General features: G+C 44.6%; 1 protein-coding gene and 1 non-coding gene across 2 annotated transcripts in view; one reads left to right on the top strand and one right to left on the bottom strand.

The window, feature by feature from the left end:
* Positions 1-4,099: 4,099 nt before the first annotated feature.
* TRNAC-ACA (transfer RNA cysteine (anticodon ACA)) lies at positions 4,100-4,171 on the top strand. Its single transcript has one exon. It is a non-coding gene; the product is annotated as a tRNA-Cys (tRNA).
* Positions 4,172-4,818: 647 nt separating this feature from the next.
* The window catches only part of LOC128823025 (zinc finger protein 436-like), a 31,814-nt gene continuing 21,571 nt past the window's right edge, over positions 4,819-15,061 (bottom strand). The window contains exons 3-5 of the mRNA XM_054005037.1: positions 12,488-12,614; positions 8,479-8,595; positions 4,819-8,070 (exon numbers count right to left, since the gene is read on the bottom strand). Of these exons, the coding sequence (XP_053861012.1) occupies positions 6,911-8,070; positions 8,479-8,595; positions 12,488-12,614 (1,404 nt within the window). The 3' untranslated portion in view covers positions 4,819-6,910. The remainder of the gene's footprint in view (positions 8,071-8,478; positions 8,596-12,487; positions 12,615-15,061) is intronic.

Here is a 15,061-nt window from a genome sequence, read left to right as displayed (position 1 = left end):
GTTTGCAGGAAGCAACCTGGTTTGGTTTGTCATTGTACTAAAGGGGAAAGAGTTGTTTGTCAAGGAGGGGGAAAGACTAAATGTGGCTGATGAGGATTCAAACACATGCATGCAGAGCACAATGGATTTTACCCACTTGGCACCTCATCTGAGCTGTCAGGAAAGGGACAGGAGGAGAAATCTAAGTCCAGCAGAGATAGGGTCAATCTGGAGTTTTTAAATACTAAGCGTAAGCAGGGGCTGAATGAGCTCCCCCCTCACGTCTAGTGATGAGCTGTTGGAAAGACTTCAGGAACAGACCGTGTTTGCATAGACACGCCTACTCCGCCTAGGTATGCAGCATGATGGGACCAGTGTAGGTTTGCCAAAATGACCAGTTTTGAATGGTGTTGGGTTACAAATCAATTTAGCATTGAGTGGAATGAAATGTTATTATCCTTCCTGTATGAGTGAAAGACAGCAGAACATACCTAGTCCATCCTAATGGAGGGGTAGGTGGGTGAGGAATACCTTATATTGGACTGCATAGAAACGATTGAGGACGTCACCCTAAACCAGTGGTCCCCAGACTTTTCACATTGTGCCCTCTTATCTGTGTCTGTGGCCCCTTGAAAGTCACAGTCAAGAACCGGGGCTTGGAGTGGAGCTGTTACTTCCTGGTGAGAGGGGTGTGGATGGGGTAAGGGAGATAAGGCTGGTCCAGGCTGAGGGTGGGGTTGGGGAAGAGCTGGGGAAGAGTGGGGCTAAAGGTTGCTTCCTCCCTGCCCTGCATGGGGGCTGGCTTGGGCCCTGAGGTGCCCCCATGAACCTTCCTCTGTTCCCCCTAGGAGGCATGCCCCACATTTTGGGGACCACTGCCCTAAACTGACCCCTACTCGCTAAGCAGGGGCTAGTGATGCCAAAGCCCAGGGAAAAGAACAACAAGGGCAGCAGCCCTGGCACCGGAATCATGGCCCTGAATCCCCTTCTGCCTGCGGCCCTGCCCTCTTTCAACCTTTCCATGCCTTCCACCCATGGCCTCATCCACTAGTCACCTCTGTTTCACCCCTGGCCCTGAGACCAGAGGAGCTCTGTGCCCCTGCTCCAGCCCCTGGGCCATAGCAGGGAGTGAGAGCACTTCCAGCCCTGAGGCCAACATAGGGGAGACTTTTCCAGGGAGCCTAAATTGGCCAGGACCCCTAGTCATGGGCCTCACTGCCCATGCGGCAACTTGCCACTGCCCTCTTGATGACACAAGGTTTGGGGAGGCTTAGCCTCCCCAAGCCTCCATTACGTGCCATCCATGCGATCATTGCTCAGTGCGTGGCCAGTATCTCTGTGTTCTCTGCTGTTCATGGTCGAGATCTGAGCCGGTCTTAGGGGTGGGCCACCCTGGCAGCCACCCAGGGCACCCAGTGCTCAAAGGAGCACCATGTGGCAATGCAAATGTGCACGCTGCCAGTGTAGTGTCAGAAACTACTGCCTGGGGTAGTTCCCAGATTTCTCCCTGCTTCTTCCCAGCAGAGGAACATCATGGAGAGGGGGAAGTGATGACACACAGATACAGCTCCCCCCCCACCCCCAACATTCCTCCATGGCTCCATAGAGGATTCAGGGGGAATGAGGAGCAACACTAAGTGCTCTATGCGTTCTGGTCACTTTCCCCACCTGTGCTGTGCTGTGAGGCAAGCATCAGAAGCTACTGCTCTCTACCCTGCCCTTATGCAGCCCGGGTGAGGAAAGTGACCTGGATGCAGGGATCTCTGATGTCGCTCCTCCCTGCCCCCCCAGAGCTCTCAAGGGGTGCACAGAGGAGCAGCTTTCCAGGGAGCAGGCAGCAATGCCAGCTGCTCCATGCACACAAGTCAGTGTCCCCACGTGAGTGCAGGAGGGGCGCAGGGGTTAGGGGTGAAGGAGGTGTAGGAGGGGGGCAGTGGCTGGGAGCACAGGAGGGGAGTGCAGGAGTTAAGAGCAAAGGGGACACAGTGTGGGGGTTAGGGCAAAGGAGGGGGCAGGGGATGGGGTGAAGGAGGCACAAAGGTTGGGAGTGCAGGAACTAGGGGAAAAGGGGGAGTTGGGAGCCCACAGGGGCCAGGGGCAATAGGGATGTGCCAAACTGCAAGTTTTGCCCAGGGTGCCATTTTCCCTAAGGCCAGTCCTGGTGGGGTGTTTCCCCATTGATAACATTTCTTCCTGGGAGGGAAGGAAGAGAAAAGAGGTGTTTTCTCTCTGTTTCTTTCCTCTCCATTTTTCCCCATTCCTTCAATTCCAGAATCCTCCCTTGTATTTCAGACTGGGATTAAAGGCAGCTCCAGACTTTCCCTTTCTCCCTTCTGGGAAATCAAGTTCAAGTTTTTACAGGGAGCTAAAGAAGCCTCAACCCCGCATCTCAATTAATGTCACATTTCTCACTACTGGACAGAAACAAATGTCATTTCAATCCCAGGTGAGTCCACTTCAGTCATTTCTCAGCCTGAGTCCTTCACCCTCATGCCTTAGGGCATTGCGACAATGTGTGGGCGTTTTGTTTCCCTCCTCAGTTTCACACAGAGACACAATTTCCTTTGTACAGATCCATGAACAGCACAAACTTTCTGTGTCTCTAGTCTGAGCCAGGGCATTCAATTCCATTGGAACCTTCCCTCCTGCAATGGCAATGGTCAGACAGAGGGGACGTGGCCACCTTCAGCCCTGACAGTGAGATATTCACTCTCCTCTTTCTTCATGCGGCTGTTGTTGTTCCGTGAAACATGAACCATGGAATAAAAGCTGAGTTTACTCCAGGGTGAGGAAAGAAAGGAGCCACCAACTCCCTGAAAAATCTTAGTGCCCCAGAGAAAAGCTGCCCCTGTTATTGATGTGCTGGAGATATGTTGGGAAAAGGGACTGTCTGAATTGCCAAGGCAGGGAATGAACAATCTACAACAGTGGCTCTCAAACTTTTGTACTGGTGACCCCTTTCACATAGCAAGCCTTTCAGTGCGACCCCCCCCCTTATAAATTAAAAACACTTTTTTATATATTTAACACCATTATAAATGCTGGATGCAAAGTGGGGGTTGGGGTAGAGGTTAACAACTCACGACCCCCCATTTAATAAACCTCACGACCCCCAGTTTGAGAACCCCTGATCTACAGCAACATTATTAACCACAAACACACTCTAATCATGCTTCAGCCAGTAGGAAAATGGGCAGGAATTCTCGCTGTTCAGCCATGGCCATGCTTACAGAGCTGCACAGCAGTGAGTGTGCTGTGGAAGCTGGTCTGAACAAACAATTGGAAATGACCATTCAGTGAGAACAGAACCATAGTGTAGAAAAGCCCCTGTGTTAAGTGGTTATGGCTGACTGCTTAGGGAGATGGGCTAGAACACCATGGGCGTCTTTCTGTGGAAGTTTGATTCTTGCCAGCTAGGCAAGGCTGGTGTGTGGTGTTTTTATGGCTGTACTTTCAGTGTCTGATCACCCACGGTGCCACAGGGAGCCAAGTCTAGACTTATTCAGAGGCTAAGGACAAGTCAACATTTCAAACATTGAGTCTACATTACTGCAGTTCAGTAATGGAGATGCTCTATGCCAGGGTTTCTCAAACTTCATTTCACTGCAACCCCCTTCTGCTAAATACCTTACTACATGGCCCTGGAAAGAGGGACCAAGCACCAAGCCCCTCCACACTGGTCGGGGGAGGAGGCCAAAGCCTGAGCCCCGCCCCAGTGGGGGGAGGGCTAAACCAAAGCTTGAGGGATTCAGCCCTGGGTGCTGGGGCTCAGAATGTTGGCTTCCACTCCAGGCCCCAACAAGTCGAATGCCAGCCCTAGAGACCCCATTAAAACAGGGTCATGACTCACTTTGGGGTCCTGACTCAGTTTGAGAACCACTGCTCTAGGCTAAGGGGAGAGAGTTTTCCTGTCAGTGTAGTTAATCCACTTCCCTAAGAGGTGGCAGCTATGTCAGTGGGAGAAGCTATATGTGGGTGTGCAAGCTGTGGTGTTTACCACATTTAAGAAGTTTAATCAAACCCATTTTTAAAACCACTGTGGTCTGGGAATGGCAAAGCAATGAAGCAGGGGCTGTACTTCAAAGTCCTGGAGATCACAATTTCATGCTACTGTTGTCATGGGGATATAGCTCAGTGGTAGCGTGTTTAACTACAGATCAAGTGGTCCTTGGTTCAAACCCAAGTGCCCTCTTATAAGCTTTTTTTTTTTTTTAAGGAAAACATTTTCTTTTCCATTGTCCCTTATGTTCAGGAGCTCCACTATACGGGGATGCTTGAAATGAATGTAAACACTCAACATTTCACTGTCCAAATGCATAAAAACCTAGCAAACCAGTCCATCAGCTGAAATCAGTTCCAATCCTCCAAGTGTCTAGTTTATGTTTTCATCAACTAAACAAAGGTATAATATGAATGTACATTTGCAGATTCCCTCTTCTCCATGGGTTATGTTTTGCAGAACAACAAGAACCACATCCGTTGCAGTTCAGGAGTCTGATGAGAAAAGGCAACTTGGTGCAAGTCACCAGCACCTTGGCTCCTTCACATTCAACCAGCAGCTGGGCCCCCAGGACAAGGAATGAGAAGAAGACAGTGGCTGTGAACAGGAAAATAACCACCAAGAAGCTGGCTAAAGCTGTCAAGATCCCCAGGAAGGTCACCATGTCCATGTCTAGAATGTGGTTGTGGAGATTAATGGAAGGAGGAGGCACATGTCAGAGCCCTCGGGGGTCTCATGTCAGGGCCCTAATGGGGCTCTAGGTGATCGCTACTTCCCACCACCGCACACAGATGTAATGAGGTTGAGTAGTGTCCGCAAAAGAGAAACTAAACAACTAATTATTCCTCAAGAAAGGTTTTTAATGATTTACGAGTATAAAGGCAACACAGACAGAATAAGAAAAACAGAATTAAAGACCAGCACTGAGTGAGGATTAATACAAATGGCAAGTTATACTGGAGACAAGTACAAGTAATATGCATTAACTACCTATTCCTTTAAGTGCACATATAAAAAGTAAATAATATTGAAAATAGTAACAAGCACATGCAACGCTACAATTACTGATTGCCTAGCAACTTCACATGTACTGTAACCACCCTTAAATACAATTCTATATGCAATACTAATACAGATTAACTATATTTTACTAACTTTAACCTACCTATAACCTTATATAACAATTTATAAACTTGTATTGACTTTTATGATAAACTTGATGGTAACTTATACTGAAGACAGGCACAGCGACTTGTAAAGCTATTATGGTTTATAAACTACTAGCTTCACCAGCACTGTACCCACTTTCAGCTAGGCACAAAATATATACAGTTATTATATATAGATTAACTATTGACTAAAACATCTCTACCTCAATATAACGCTTTCCTCGGGAGCCAAAAAATCTTACCGCGTTATAGGTGAAACCGCATTATATTGAACTTGCTTTGATCCACCGGAGTGCGCAACCCTGCCCCCCCGGAGCACTGCTTTACTGCATTATATCCGAATTCGTGTTATATTGGGTGGCATTATATCGAGGTAGCGGTGTACTATTTTTAAAGAACATAAACAATTTACTAATATAATTAAACTATAATATTAATACAGATTTAAGATTAACTAGCTCGAGCACAACCAGACGTTTTCACTCCGAAACCTTACCCTGCGTTCTTCCAAAGATACATTACCTTCAGTTGACCGTTTCCTGCACTGGCCAGGCACAGATAGTCAGTGAAGCACAAGCCCCTTTGGTTCAGGGGGTGTATGTGAGCCTGACAAAGAGTGATCTCTTTTAGGTCAACACATACACACACATACTTGCATCTTTGAACCCTTTTTATATGGTATTTGCTGGCCATGTTTTAAAACAAGTCAACCAAGGAAGGTGGACAAATGTTTCAGTGTGGTATTTGCGGTTGTTTTGAACTTAAGAACTGTGCAACTGTGCTTAGCTCATCTCTTTCTCTATGCGGCTAATTGTGGTCAATTTGCTAGATGCAAAAATGCTCGAGTAGCTTAAAGAGGTATTTGGATGCAGACCTTAGTAACCACAAGTCTATCTATCTTTACAGAGTTTCCTTTTTAGTCTATAAAACTTCCTAGAAAGATTTTGCTTATGCTTGCAGGATTCAACTGTATTCACTTATTGCAAGTTCCGGAAGGTTGAGGCCTAACGGTGCTTAGCCTGACATTACTTGACAAGACTTATGCACATTAATCACAGTTTAGACTAGGAAAAGTGATGAAGTTTAGATCAGGTCAAGGGGAAAGCTAATGCCAACCACTGCACCTGGGCTGCATCTGCACTACAACTATAATGGTCTTTTTACACCAAGATCATTAACTTGAGCAGCCAACGTCATGTACAGTCCTAGTGGACGTAAGGCACAGGTAGTTTTTGCCTCAGTGTAGCTTGTTGGGAATCAAACCTCTCTCTCCCACCTGGCGCTGATGAACATTCCTGGCTGGAGGGACACACATTCCTGTGACTCAAAAGGAAAGCAGTTGACAGAAAAGATCACAGGACTGACCCCAAAGAAGGTGAGATGCAAAAGGCAGAAGCAGGCAACTCATCTGGTGGACCTGAGAGACCACAGTGAAGATGGTGCAAAAATCACTATGTGGGATTTAGCAAATGTGATTTAAAAAAAAAAAAAAAAAAATCTTTGCCCAGCCCTAATAAAGGCATGTGTTACAGTTCTCTCATGTGGATTTTCTGAAGTCTAATCAGGTGTGAGCTCTTTTTGAGGCATTTCCCACACTCCGAGAATCCATAAGGTTTCTCACCAGTGTGGATTCTCTGATGTATAATCAGGTCAGAGCTCCAATTGAAGCTTTTCCCACACATGTGAAGGGTGTCTCTCCTGCGTGGATTCGACAATGTGAGATAAGTTGTGAGTGCTGACTAAAGCTTTTCCCACACTCAGATCATGTGTAAGGCTTCTCTCCTGTGTGGATTCTCTGATGCGTGATAAGGTTTGAGCGATCATTGACATTTTTCCCACATTCAGAGCATGTGAAGGGCATCTCTCCTGTGTGGATTCTCCTACGTTTGCTCAGGGTAGAGCTGTGATTAAAGCTTTTCCCACACTCAGAGCATGTGTAGGGTGTCTCTCCTGTGTGGATTAGCTGATGTGAGATGAGGCTTGAACTATCAATGAAGCTTTTCCCGCACTCAGAGCACGTGTAGGGCATCTCTCTTGTGTGGATTCTCTGATGTGTGATAAGGGTTGAGTGCTGACTAAAACTTTTCCCGCACTCAGAGCATGTGTAGGGCTTCTCTCCTGTGTGGATTCTCTGATGTGTGATAAGAGTTGAGTGCTGCCCGAAGCTTTTCCCGCACTCAGAGCATGTGTAGGGCTTCTCTCCTGTGTGGATTCTCTGATGCATGATAAGGTCTGAACGTTGACTAAACCTTTTCCCACACTCAGAGCATCCATAAGGTTTCTCACCCATGTGGATTCTCCTATGTTTGCTCAGGGTAGAGCTGTGATTAAAGCTTTTCCCACACTCAGGGCATGTGTAGGGTGTCTCTCCTGTGTGGATTCGCTGATGTGAGATGAGGCTTGAACTATCAATGAAGCTTTTCCTGCACTCAGAGCACGTGTAGGGCTTCTCTCCTGTATGGATTCTCTGATGTATGTTGAGGGCTGAATGATCACTGAAGCTTTTCCCGCACTCAGAGCACGTGTAGGGAGTCTCTCCTGTGTGGATTCTCTGATGTGTGATAAGGGTTGAGTGCTGACCGAAGCTTTTCCCACACTCAGAGCACGTGTAGGGCTTCTCTCCAGTGTGGATTCTCTGATGTCTGATAAGGGCAGAGCTACAACTGAAGCTTTTCCCGCACCCATGGCACGTGTAGCGTCTCCCTTCCAAGTTGATTCTGCCATGTGTTATAAGATCTGAGAGGCTACTGAGGTTTTCCTCGGGCATCGGCTGAGTCTCACAGCCTTTTGCTTTTTCTGGGAGTGCACAACACCCGGAAACATTCCCTTTGGACCTTCCTGATAACGTTCCATGTGATTCTACTTGCTCAGCATCTTCCTGCTGGGGTTTCCCCTCCTCATTCTCACTCATCATCCCATCACCTGAATGGGAGACAAAGAGAATCCAGACATAGGTCACTCCTTGCGCCAGAAAGAAAAGAAATCTCAGAGAGAGGAATGGAAAACGGATGAACAAACCAAAATATGTGTGGGAGATATCAAACCTATCAGGAGCTGCTTTTCCGCACACCCTTCCCCATAGGAGAGAGGAAGGGATCAGTTTTGGTCCACATCTCACCAGAACACTCAGGAGAATGTGAGATCGGGGAGGGACCTGCCGCCAGTTGTCAGTCAGAATACGAGGGAAGTCATGAGTGACATCTGCCATCATGATTCCACATCTGCAGGGAACAATCCTGAACTTGGAGAGCTCACAGGGTCTTAGTAGGGCATTCCAAATGTTTCCTGCATTCCCAAACAGTTTTTGAGTTGGTTTAACCAATTCCTCACCTGTGGAGGCAGCTCTCAGGAGCACTTCTTTCTCAGAGCCCTGGAGGTCTGGGACCCATGGCTCTACCCCTCGTTCCAGCTGCAAGATCACATCAGGTTTGGAAACTGGAAACCCTACTGCAGGCAAAGAAAACAAGGGAGGTCAGTGGAATTTGTGGGATACTTGTCACAAAGAATATTCCATGGTTTTAACCCCAGTTCATTTTTAAGCAGTAACATCCCAAGGCCAGCTTCCTTGGCTCAAAGTGGCAGGAGAGTTATTATTATTATAAACCATATTCATTACCTTAGTGCCTAAGGACCAACTAACAGTGGGTCCCCATTGTGCTAGGCAAAGTACAAACAGAGAATAGTAGACGGCCCATGCCCTGAAGAATTTACAATCTAAATAGACAAGACAGACACAGAATGGGGGAAGGGGTAGAACCCACTGTTAGAATAGAGATATTCAGGCCTGTCTATAAAGCCTATACTTTAAGAACTTAGGTGTATTTTTATCACTTTGTCTTTATACCCCTGTAACTAGCTAAGAATCAAAATCACAGTCTGCCTGTGTCTGGGCCTTCTCTCACTAAGAGAGTCTGAGGCCTTGTTCTTAGGCTAAGGCCTTTGGCTAAGCAGCAGGGGCAGCCATAAGCTGGGAAGCGAAGGGTCACGTCCTCACATCCCAAACCAATCACACTGAAATAAGGTGCTATTGGGCTGTTAGGAAGACAATCCTGTCCGTATAGCGCCCATCACCACCAGATAAAGAAACAGATCTTAAGATAGTTAAAGAAAACTTAGTCTGATAGCATCCTGTTGTAGCCCTCAGGTTTAATCTGCTTATTTGCATAGATATATCTTTTCTTATAAATTTGAGTATTTGATGTAATAGGTTTATAGATTTATATTAAAAATAAGTTTGGCTGTAATGCAAGAGACCTACAGGCTAAAACCCTGTATGTTAAGCTAAGGCAAAGTTAGAATATCTATATTGGGACCCTTTACCCAAAAAAGTAAAGATGACCCAAATAGATAAAACACCCATGCAGATGTATAGAGACCTTTACCTAACCCAATAGACAATGCAGGATGGCAAAGGGGATTTTTCAAAGTTGTACCCACAGATGTAACAAGTACACCACAAGTGCGTACATACCTGTCATCTATATGCACAAACATACTAGCCTATGAGGTAAGTGTACCCTAACATTTCTGTGGGGAAGGATGAAATTTGGGCATAAGAGGAAGGATTTCTGACCAATGCTCTATAAAAAGATGATTCATCTTGCCATTTTAGAGGCAATCTACTCTTCATTGTCTCCATCTTCAAAAATGTATCAATGCTCCCCATCTACGATGGCTATTAACTATTAATAGGCCAAACTTCGTTTCTTTTCAAACTTTAAGTTTTAAGGGGACTAGGCTAAGCTTGGTTTCCCTACGCTTTGTTTCAGTTTAAGGTTTATTAAGTTAAGTTAGAGAGTAAACAGCTTTAACAGCTCTTTGCATCAGTTTCCTCTGCTAGAGGTGTGAAGCCAGAACCGCCAGAGGTGGGGTCTTGTATCTTTCAACACCAGGTTATTAAAACAGAGTGTGAGTATTAATCAAAGTTTGCAGCACATAATATTGTATTATCATATGTATCTCTTAAATAACAGTAGTACAATTGCAACTCTGTAATTCTAACTGTTTTACCATCTGCTTACTATTTCATTGATTTTAATAAAAGATCTTTATGACTATATCTGTCTAAGTGTGAGCTTCCTGTCATACCCCCGAAGGTCCTTTTATAACATCTGTGAAGCCTGATTCAGGACGAACTTTTATCTTCTGCTCAAACAAATTGCGAGCCTAAACCCATGCTAATTAATATCAATAATAATTATTATCAATTAATTAAAAAAATAAATAAATAAAAATACATTAAGTGGATCAATTAAATCAACATTACTAACACATCCCAAATCAGGCTATACTGTCTGGCAAGAAATCACTTATCAATGGTTGTGAAACACTCATTTCTGTATTGTTTTATCTTTATGGCCACCACTTTTACATTGTTAATCAGTTTGGTTCTCTAATTGTTTCTGTCTGGTGTATAATTAATTTTGCTAGGTGTAAGTTAATTAGGATAGTCGGATATAATTAGTTAGAGAATTATGTTACACTATGTTAGAATTGATTAGTTAAATTTCAGCATAATGATTGGCTAAGGTATAGCTGAGAATATTACTATATAAATGGAGTCAAACAGGAAAGGGAAGAGAAATTGGAATCATAGAATCATAGATTCTATGAATCATAGAATGTCAGGGTTGGAAGAGACCTCAGGAGGTCATCTAGTCCAACCCACTGCTCAAAGCAGGAAAAATCTCCAACTAAATCATCCTAGCCAGTGCTTTGTCAAGCCTGACCATAAAATCCTGTAAGGAAGGAGCTTCCACCACCTCCCTAGGTAACCCATTCCAGTGCTTTACCACCCTCTTAGTGAAAAAGTTTTTTCCTAATATCCAACCTAAACCTCCCCGACTGCAACTTGAGTCCATTACTCCTTGTTCTGTCATCTGCTACCACTGAGAACAGTCTAGAGATCCATCCTCTTTGGAAACCCCCTTCAAGTGGTTAAAACCAGCTATCAAATCCCCCCTTACTCTTCTTTTCTGCAGACTAAATAATCCCAGTTCCCTCAACCTCTCCTCATAAGTCATGTGTTCCAATTCCCTAGTCATTTTTGTTGCCCTCCGCTGGACGCTTTCCAATTTATCCACATCCTTCTTGTAGTGTGGGGCCCAAAACTGGACACAATACTTCAGATGAGGCCTCACCAATGTTGAATGTTTGTTAAAAGGGGTGGGAAATGGGAAAAGGGAACAGGGATATAGGCAAGCCTCGGCGGCATCAGAGCTGAGAAGGGGGACACAGAGTAAACGCTTTGTGGCATCAGAGCTGGGAAAGGAACACTGGGGAACAGACTGTATCGGTGTATAGAGATAAGCCTGACCGTTGTGAAAAGCTTCAGAATACGTAATCTTATAGGTGTAAAAATTGTACAGGCTACACTACCAACCTGTGACATCATCAACAAAGTGGCCATTTGTGCCTGGGTAGGGGCCTTGCTATGGGAGAGAGGAATGCAGCAAGGACTCAGGATCAGTGGCTGGGTCGCTGTGCATAGAGATGGGTAGGGGGGTAATGAGTGGGAGAGGGAGGTCAAGGGTAAATATAATAATATTTGGGGGAAAATTTATAATGAAGTGAAACTGAACAGAAATAAAACTGGATTGTAGGCTTTAAAGCAACAAGGGTTGGGTAGGGATTTGGGGTTAAAGTCTGGGATCCCCCACAGCTCTAGATCCCCAAACCTCTTCTCCCTCCCACTGACCCACCCAGCCCACTTTCTGGGTGCCCTTCCTCCACACTCCCCTCCCCTTCTACCCATTACTCTCAGCTATCACCACCTCCCGGTACCTTGGCAGCTTCTTGTATTCTCTCCTCATCTCTACCTCATCCCTCCCTGCTGCTTCTTAGCTCTCATCCTGAACACACCCTCCCCATGTCCTCACACACCAGAATTATCTACGCCCCTGCTTCTCCTCCCCTCCCACGGCTCTCTTATCCCTTCACCCGTGGGGGTCGTGAATGGCAACATTATACGCTCTCCTATCAAAAGAAGAGCTCATCTGACTGTCACACAACCCATGCATGAGTCATACAGCTATTTACTCAATTTAGAATTCTACAGATGGCATATTTTCCTGTTAAAATGAGGAAAAGGCATGAAAGCTACAGTTATTAATGTAGTTATTAATGTAGCCAATAAGGATACATTAAATACAATTTTAAAATGACTGATGGCACCAGAAAGGCACATGTCCAAAAATTATTCTAGTGGGTGGGACATAAGGCAAAAAAAGGAGAGCAAGGAAACATGTCCAAACTTGTATTATGAATAAAGGTATAAAGTTATTACTACTCAGGTTCTTTAGAGACAGCTTCTAATAACCAAGGGGACAGGACTCCTTACCCAGAAAGACCACCGTCTCATAGTTCTCCTGCATGACATCCCTGTACAGGGCTCTCTGAGTGGGGTCCAGCAGAGCTCCTTCTTCCCTGGTGAAATACAGAGCCACCTCCTTGAAAGTCACCGGCCCCTGAACGAGAAAGAGTCCAACACTCAGTACCTGCTGCCCCACTCACAACCCCACTATTCACGGAACAGCAGCACCAGGTAAATGGAAGCTCCGGGAGGCACATGTTAACAGAGTCCCACTTCACCTTCCTTAAAGCAGCCAGGAGGCATCAGAGGGTGGAAAGAGAGAACCTTTGTCTCTCTCAGCTGACAGACGGAGGCGGGGTCTTCACATTTATCACATACCTACTAGCCAGAGCTCGATATAGGAGATGGGGCTGTCTCTGGACCCTACTGGTGGCTCCCAGGTAGGAATTCCAACACACTCCAAATAAAATATATTGAAGGAAGGGGAAGTCAATAGTAAAGAATAAAAGTTAGAACGTCAGAATTGTAGAAAATTGGTAAGGAAAGCTATCAGAAATCAATGACCAATTAATGAAAATAAGAAGGAAGTTTTAAAAAAGTATATTAAGTACAAAATTAATCCCTAACAATGGTAGTGGTAAATTACTAGATGGAAATGGCAGAATTATCAAAAATAATGCAGAATAAATAAAAGTGTTCAATAAATATTTCTCTCCTGGATTTGGAGAAAAACAGTCATATAGTCATATCATAAAATGTTGACAACGACACTCTTTCCATTCCAGCAATAACTCACAAGGACATTAAACAGAAAATATTACAGTTAGACATGTTTAAATCAGCAGATTTAGATAACTTGTATCCAAGAGTTTGAAAGACCTGGTGGAGGAGTGTGGAGGACTGTTAATGTTGATTTTAATTAGGACTTGGAACACTGGAGAAATTCCAGAAGACTGGAATAAAGCTAATGCTGTGCCAATATTTAAAAAGCGTAAAAGAGATAAACCTGGCTAATTACAAGTGTTAGTCTGACATCGATACTGGGCAAGATAATGGAGCAGTGAATATGGATTTAATTAATAAAGAATTAAAGGCGGGTAATATAATTAGTAAGCCAATTAACAAAGGTTCAGAGACTATAGAGTATATCAAACTAACTGGAAATCCTTATTGGATGAGATAAAAAGTTTCATCAGAGCTAATAGTATTGATGTAATAACACATAGACTTCTGTAAGGCATATGACTTGGTTCGGCACAACATTTTGACTAGAAAACTAGAAAGATACAAAATAAACACAGCATATATTAAATAAATTAAAAACTGTGATTGTAAATGGGGAACCATGTTCGAGTTGATTTATTTCCAGGGGGTTCCCACAAGGATTGATTCTTGGCTCTGTGCTATTTAACATTCTTATCAATGACCTGGAAGAGAATATAAAATTATCACTGATAAAGTTTGCCGTTGCCACAAAGATTGGGGGTGGTGGTAACTAATGAAGTGTCAGTAGATTCAGGCTTCAGCACTGGGAGTCTGGGAAGTTTTCCCAGCCTTGGCTGGAGGGCAATTTCCTGTTCCACAAAGAGGGGAAGTTCCATTCTCAAATCCTGTGCCTTGAAATTAGGCCCTATCTGACACTACACCCCATATTTGGCATAGTGGTATGATTATAAAATGATTAGGACATAATTATGATGCATTTTGTGCAAGATGTGTCATGTACAGTATCATTGGAAAAGTTATAGTTTGCTGATTATAATCCTACCTGTGTGCATGGATCATGTTTGTATCCGAAGTTATGGATATTGACTATGTATCTGTATTTCAAATGTGCTTACTCTGGGTAACACCCACAACGAGCCTTTCAGGTACAACAGTGAAGAAGCCAGACAGTGCTAATGGCTCATCAACAAAGACAATGGACCGTGGAAGAGCTTAGCCTTCCTGTGAATGTTCCAGCCAGCTTAGGAGTCATGGCTACTATGACTCAGCATGGCATGCTAGGGCATGTGACCAGACCACATGACACTGAACTCCATTTTGTTACCTCTATTTTTCCACAAATTGAACTGGCAACTGAGTTTGGAACAAAGGGTTCCTGCCATGTGGAAAAGCTACATAAGGTGGGGTGTGACATCTCTTGGCCTCATTCCCCAGACAAAAGAACTCCTGGAAGCATCTGAGGAACAAAGACTGAACTGGGGGAAGTGTTGGCCCCAGGGTCAAGGGATTTCTAGCTTGTATATGGAAATTTGGTGGACTGCTTCTATCATCAGTCAGGTTGAGAAACTGCTAATTCAAATTCTATCCATCTAGTATATTAGGCTTGGTCTGAGTTTTTGGTTATTTGCTAAATAATCTGCTTTGATCTGTTTGCTACCACTTATCGCTGGGAAATTGGCTGTTGTCTTCTATCTGTCCTTGAGTGGCTTAGGTAAAGCACTCAGGTAGCTTAGTTGAGTGTATGGCACCACCTGCTCTCGTGTTGTGTGATAACAGGGCCTGGAGAGGCTGGCTGAATATCCAGCAAAGAAGTGTGAGAAGGGCCAGCCCAGCTTGAGGGTTAGAGGGCACAGCAGTTCACAGAAGTCCTCCAGA

The sequence above is a fragment of the Malaclemys terrapin genome, chromosome 15 (genome assembly GCF_027887155.1).
Source record: "Malaclemys terrapin pileata isolate rMalTer1 chromosome 15, rMalTer1.hap1, whole genome shotgun sequence".
NCBI lineage: Eukaryota > Metazoa > Chordata > Testudines > Emydidae > Malaclemys > Malaclemys terrapin.
This window is presented reverse-complemented; position numbering and strand designations above follow the sequence as displayed.